The sequence below is a fragment of the Anser brachyrhynchus genome, assembly GCF_964034855.1.
Source record: "Anser brachyrhynchus genome assembly, chromosome: Z".
Classification (NCBI taxonomy): domain Eukaryota; kingdom Metazoa; phylum Chordata; class Aves; order Anseriformes; family Anatidae; genus Anser; species Anser brachyrhynchus.
The window spans coordinates 70,865,378-70,871,397 of NC_137697.1; the positions used below are offsets into that span (position 1 = coordinate 70,865,378).

At 56.4% G+C, this 6,020-nt stretch overlaps 1 protein-coding gene across 1 annotated transcript; it reads right to left on the reverse strand.

The window, feature by feature from the left end:
* Positions 1 to 1,543: 1,543 nt before the first annotated feature.
* LOC308185314 (uncharacterized protein) lies at positions 1,544 to 5,729 on the reverse strand. The gene is made up of 5 exons (XM_080573244.1): positions 4,981 to 5,729; positions 4,534 to 4,595; positions 3,589 to 4,388; positions 3,208 to 3,293; positions 1,544 to 2,763 (listed from the first exon to the last, which is right to left on the reverse strand). The coding sequence occupies exons 3-5, from the start codon at positions 3,655 to 3,657 to the stop codon at positions 2,601 to 2,603; spliced, it is 318 nt and encodes a 105-aa protein (XP_080429370.1). The 5' UTR covers positions 3,658 to 4,388; positions 4,534 to 4,595; positions 4,981 to 5,729; the 3' UTR covers positions 1,544 to 2,600.
* Between the last annotated feature and the right edge of the window lie 291 nt (positions 5,730 to 6,020).

The window sequence follows — 6,020 nt, forward strand, 5'->3', positions numbered from 1 at the left end:
TGCCATACCTGCCTGTGCTCCATCATCAGCCTCCGCAACGTTGAATCATATTGGTTCCACGTTGCAGCCTCAAGCTTTTTGAGCTTATGGTCCATCAGTATACGGTGCCGTCTTTCTTCTATTTTAGTACGTACAGAGCGTACTCCCTGCTGACAAGGGAAACACAACCATATGCAGGGTTAGTCTCCTGGGGCTGGGCACAGGCAGGAGCACAGAGACGGTGGGCAGCAACAGCTGCTGCTTCTGCCCTGCTCTGGAGTCTCCAAGGGCAAACGGGGCTGGCAAATAACTATGGCGTACCGGTCTTGAAGAGTCCTGAGCAAAAGCCCTGTGCTCAGGGGGCTTAGGCTGTGGATGAGCTGGAGGTTTTGGCTTCTTCAGCTCCTCGTCAGACCTCTCATGAAGTGGTGGCAATAATCTAGAAAGACACAGCAGGCTTAGCTTCTGGGAGTACACTTGGAGACCGTTTCTAAGAGCTGGGCTCGCAGCTCACACCTTAGCTCCAGCAGCACAAGGTGCTTGTGCAGGAGGAAGACCACGTCTCCACCAGGACAACAGCTGTCCCTTTGATGTTTCCAGTGCTTTTTGGCATGAGCACATGCACTACGGCTGAGGGGAACATCTCACTGGCACAAAACCATCTCACTTCCCCCACTTGTGTGGGGAAGAAGGGACAGAAGTGTCCCAAGGCCTCACTCACGCCCCTAGCTGTGGGATGTGTTGCAACGTCCCACAGAGATGCCCACCATCAGACGCGACCCCCTTGGCCCTTTGCACCCACAGCCTTCCCCTCTGGACCTGTGTCAAGTCCCGGCCTGGGGGTGCGGAGAGGCCCCTGGGGGTGGCATCGCACCCTGCTCCTTTCCATGTCACGAGGAAGGGGAGGACGACAAGCCCTGGGAACCCCAGAACACGGCTCAGGGTCTCAGGTCCTCCAGGGCTCTTCCCAGGCCTCGGTTGGGCCTGTGCACACTTACTCTGTCTGTGCTGTCCTCGGGGGCTGTGGCTCTTCGTGCCATCCCTGTGGTGCCTTCTGGCTCGTATGTCTTTGGCCTTTATCATTCTGCTTCATCCTCTCTTTGAGCATCTGATCGTACTCCTTTCTCACGATGTGGGAAGGACGTCGCAAGCACTTGAACAATTGGCAGAAGGGTCTCTGCAAAACCAGAGGAGAGTCTCCTAAAGAACTGCTGCAAGGAGCTGAGGCTGCCCCTCCCAGTGCACTCCTGCAGCAAATGGCGCTGAGCAGCAGCGGGCTACCCTCTCCAATGGGGTCTCTTTCCAACAGCCAGCGCTTTCAAGGCTACAGCCCTTGCTCCGTGAGCCCAGGGCACGGCCTGCCGTTTCTGCCTGGGGGTGTGCTTCTGCTGAGTTAGGTGCCTCGCACAGGCTCACTTTAGCCTTCAGAGCGCAGGTACTGCGGGCTCTGGTCCCTTGCAGAGAGGTACAGTCTCCCGGCAGACCCGTGCCCATGCCCAGCTCGCTGCTGGCTTGGCCCTTTGCTCCTTTCAGCGTGCAGGGGAGCGGGCAGACAGCAGGCCCCTTGAGTGGCCAGGTGGTGACTGTAACGCTGCCATGCCGGAGACCTGCACTGCTCCCCTCCCTCCCAAGGAGGAGGGCAAATGCCTGCTGGGGGCATTTTTTCCTGGGGGCTCTGAAAACATGCCATGCTCCATGCTCCTACTCCATATGCATACATAGTATTGGTCCCAGATTTCAGCTTCAATCTTTTTGAGCCTGTGGCCCATCAGTATGCGTTCCTGTCTTTCTTCTATCTGAGTGCACACAGAGCACACTCCCTGCAGGCAAGGGAAACACAACCGCGTACAGCATTAGTCTCCTGGGGCTGGGTACATGCAGGAGCACAGGGATGGTGGGCAGCATCAGCTGCTGCTTCTGCCTTGCTCTGGAGACCCCAAAGTGGAACGGGGCTGGCAAATACCTATGGCGTACCATTGTCGGAGGGTCCAGAGGAAAAGCCGTGGATGGCCGTGGATAAGCTGGAGGTTTTGGCTTCTTCAGCTCTTCCCCAGACCTCTCATGAATTGGTGGCAGGAATCTAAAAAGACACAGCAGGCTTAGCTTATGGGAGTACTTTTGGAGGCAGTTTCTAAGAGCTGGGCTCGCAGCTCACACCTTAGCTCCAGCAGCAGAAAGTGCTTATGCAGGAGGAAGACCATGTCTCCACCAGGACAACAGCTGTCCCTTTGATGTTTCCAGTGCTTTTTGGCATGAGCACATGCACTGCAGCCTATGGAAACTTCTTACTGGCACAAAAGGCTCTTGCCTTTATGTCCCCCAACTCCACCACAACACTTCTCCAGCAGGCTCACCTGGCTTGGTCACCCTGCTTGTTTTTATCCTCCTTGGTTTTCTTCTCTGCCGTCTTGGCTAGAGAAACCCTCCTCTGAGCCAGCACCACCGGGTCCAGCACACTCACTGCAAGAGAACACCACGATGTCACCTCTGTGTCTGTGCAGGGCAGCGGCAGCAGCAGAGCTGCTCAGCCGTGCCCACCCACACTCATTGCCGACCCTAGGAGCCACCATTCCTGGGGCATTTTGTCCCACACAGCTGCCTTCTCTCCCATGCCCCACACATCAACATTGGCTCTCCTGCCCTGCGAGGACGAGAGGAGAACATGCAACCCCCTGCCAGAAGCCCACTGGGACATTACCTCTTCGGCCACCCTTGCCCCAAGGCTGCGGATCTCTTTTGGGCTTGATGGAAATCGGATTGCAGTGCGGGTCCTGAAGTATAAGCCTGGAAACAGATAGACACCACTTGTCAAAAGAGGCACTGTGTTCCCTTGGTGTCCCCCACTAAGAAGCTGCTGACAGGGTTCTTTGGGAGCTACTGCTGAACCTTTGGAGGACACAATGGCCTGTGCAAGCTGAGGGGCCCCACAGCCTCCAGAAGCTTCTTCCCGCGCTTCCCTCTCCTTCCCGCCAGACCCAACACAAGTCCTCCTCGCTGTCCCCTCACACCCTCCCACCACTCTCAGGGACCCTCAACTGCAGACTGGCCGCTTCATCTGCACTGCCCAGAAGGACTGAGCAGGGGGTCAGCCTGGAAGCCCTCCCAGCAACGAGCTGGTCCTGCCTCACTTTGGCAGGAGAGAAGCACCATGAAGGGGCTGCACCCAAAGCACGAGCTGGGCACCAGCTCCCCTGGCCAGCCAGATGTTGCAGAAGAGATGGCACTCACGTTGGTAGTGTGATGAAACTATTTCCACTGATACGAGTATATTTATTTTTGCCGTCAGATGCAATCATATCCGTCATCTTGGAGTCCTGCAATGGGACAGACACACGTCAGCAGAAGCCGAGGATATGGGCTCCTTGCTCCCAAAGGTAGCAAACGTTCCCACTGCTCAGGGACATGGCTGCCTCTCCAAAATCCTCGCCCCACTTTCTCCTTTGGTGTCATTAGCCCCTCACACAAACAGGCCCAGGTGCTACCGAGAGTTTGTATAGCTCCTCGAGCCTGTCTCACCCGATGGCGAGGCAGGCAAGGAGAAAGCAGTTTGAGAGAGCTTTGACAGCATTGCCAGAGCTGCCAGCAGCCCCGGAGACACGAACCACTCACCGTGAGAAGAGCTTCATACATGTTGTCTGTGTCATCCACCTCCAGCAGGAACTCAGTGTAGAAGTTCATGGTGACCACTTTTCTTCGCACAGTAAGAATGCCGATACCCTTGAAGAAGAATTCCACATCCTTTTTGTCCAGGAGGGCACCAGCGAAGAGAAGCAGGGTCTCATGGATGCACTGCTCTACTATTTCTGGTCGGAAGTGGATGTCTGAGGCAATCTGCTCAAAGTCCAGCGGAGCAAATGGTGTCTCGACTAGAAAACAACCATGAAGCAACAACGTCAGTCCCCACGCATTTCAGCAAACTCACACACTAAGTGTGGGCAGCGCCCAGCCCTCGTGCAATGCTGTGCCACGGGGAAGGCCCTTGCCAGCTTTGGCCACATCTCCAGAGCAGAGCAGATGGGGAACAGAAGGCCAAGGGAAGCTTTGCCACCTGCTACGAGCATCCAGCTAGAGGGTGGGACGAGCCGCAAAGAGGGGGCTGACTCCCAGGGGAGGGGCAGGTTCTGGGATGCTGTATGTGCACCCACACTCGGCCTGTCCATGTTGCAAGACACTTTGCTCTGCCATGGCACAGGGACGACTGCATGGAGCAAAAGGCAAGGGCTGCACAGGGAAAGCAAAGCAAAAAGCTTCTTACTAGAAATTTCGTTCTCGGCACACTTGAGCTTGTAAAATGTCATCATAAACCTGCAGGGCTTGAACACGGGTTTCTGAACAACCATAGCCTTGCCATCGGCACTAGTGGTGTCTGCTGGCACAACGGCAAAGGTTCCGATTCCAATATTCACCACCTGAAAACGCAAGCAAGAAGAGGGATCAATGGCAGTGCTGGGCAGAGCTGCAAGGGTGCTGCGTGACTTGCGGGCCCTGAAGATGGTGCTGCGTGGCCCAGGTCCAAAGGGGCAAGATGGGCCAGGGGCAGGATGTAAGGCTCACCTGCTTCCGCAACAGCTGCCTTCTGATGTATTTGGATGTACTATCCCACACTTGGCAGATTTCTGGAAAGCAAAAGACAGATCCCAAGATGCGGTGAGTTGGCAATGCCCATGAAGTCTGAACCCCCATAGCCACAGAGGTGACAGTGGTGTGTGATCAAGCTCTGCCTTGCCCTCAGCCAGCACTCGCACTGCTGGGGCAAGCTGCTGCACAGCTCCTGGACCTTGCCCAGCTTGCAAGCCCGCACTGTGCCCAGGACAGGCCTGGGGAGGAAGGGGAGGCATCAGATGCACCTTGGGAAGCACATTTGATGCACTCAGGGCTCTCCTTGCAGACGCCAGGACCCTTCAGAAGACCTTCCCCCGGCAGTGGCAGCCCCAAGCTTTCCACAGCTCATGTCCATCTTTGCGACAACAGTGCTCCCACAAGGGCCCCCCAGGGCCTTACCTTTGCTGGTGAGCTCCTTAATTAATGAAAGTTCCTCAGGCTTCAAGGGGCTGAAGAGCAGGTAGTGCTTCATCTTTGCCCCTGCCTTACAGCAGCTGGGAAAGAGGTGCTCTTCCTGCTACAAAACTCCCTTGGCTCCTCCTCCTTCTCCTCCTCAACACTTCCCAACCAGCGTTCTCTCCCACAGGCTCCCCTCGCCTTCTGCTGCTGGCAGAGCAGCTCCTGTGGAGCAGAGCAGCGCTGGCGAGAGCAACTCCAACACCTCCCAGGCCTTGCTGGGAAGTGTGGCCGGGCACGGCGGGGACGGGGTTTTATAGCTGAGCCCCATGATGTCACCCACCGTGTCACAAAGGGGCCGACACCTCATAGGCCACGCACATCTCGCCTCAGCATGGGCGGGGGACCAGAGTGAGGCCCCTGAGGCGGCGGTGCTGACGCCTCTGCCTCCATCTCTCACCTCAGCCGCCCTCCGCTTGGCAGAGAGAAACTTTGGGAAGCAGGCAAGGGAAGTGCAGCAAGGCCGAAGGAGCTTCGTGCACTCAGAACACGGCTGCAGAGCGCAAGGTAACTCTGTCAGAGGCCACAAGGAGAAGCCACCACTTTGCTTCGCGAGACAACACCGAGCCCCTCGTATACCCCAGTCGCACTGTGATGAACTTCATTCAGCACACGACGATCTACAAAGGAAGACCTCAACAGCACGTGGCACGGGAGCTGCTGCAAGGCCTTCCAACGGGAAGCACCTGGAACATGCATCCTTCCCCACACGCTCACAGTCCTAGAAGGCTTCACTAGGCAGGGCTCTCAACTTCCCAGCGCTCTGCTCAGCAAGCCCTACATCCCTCTACCCCATGAGCACAGCTGCAGAAGCAGTGAGTATGCTAAAGCCAGCCTCCTCAAGAAAGTCTTGTAGGCAGAAGGAAAGAGGAGACGGGTACCCCAGCAAAGAGCAAAGGTTCCATCAGCTCAATCCCCAACACAGGACCAGCAAGGACAATCGGAAGGGCTGGAGCTCCCTCCAAAAAAAGTAACAATGAGCC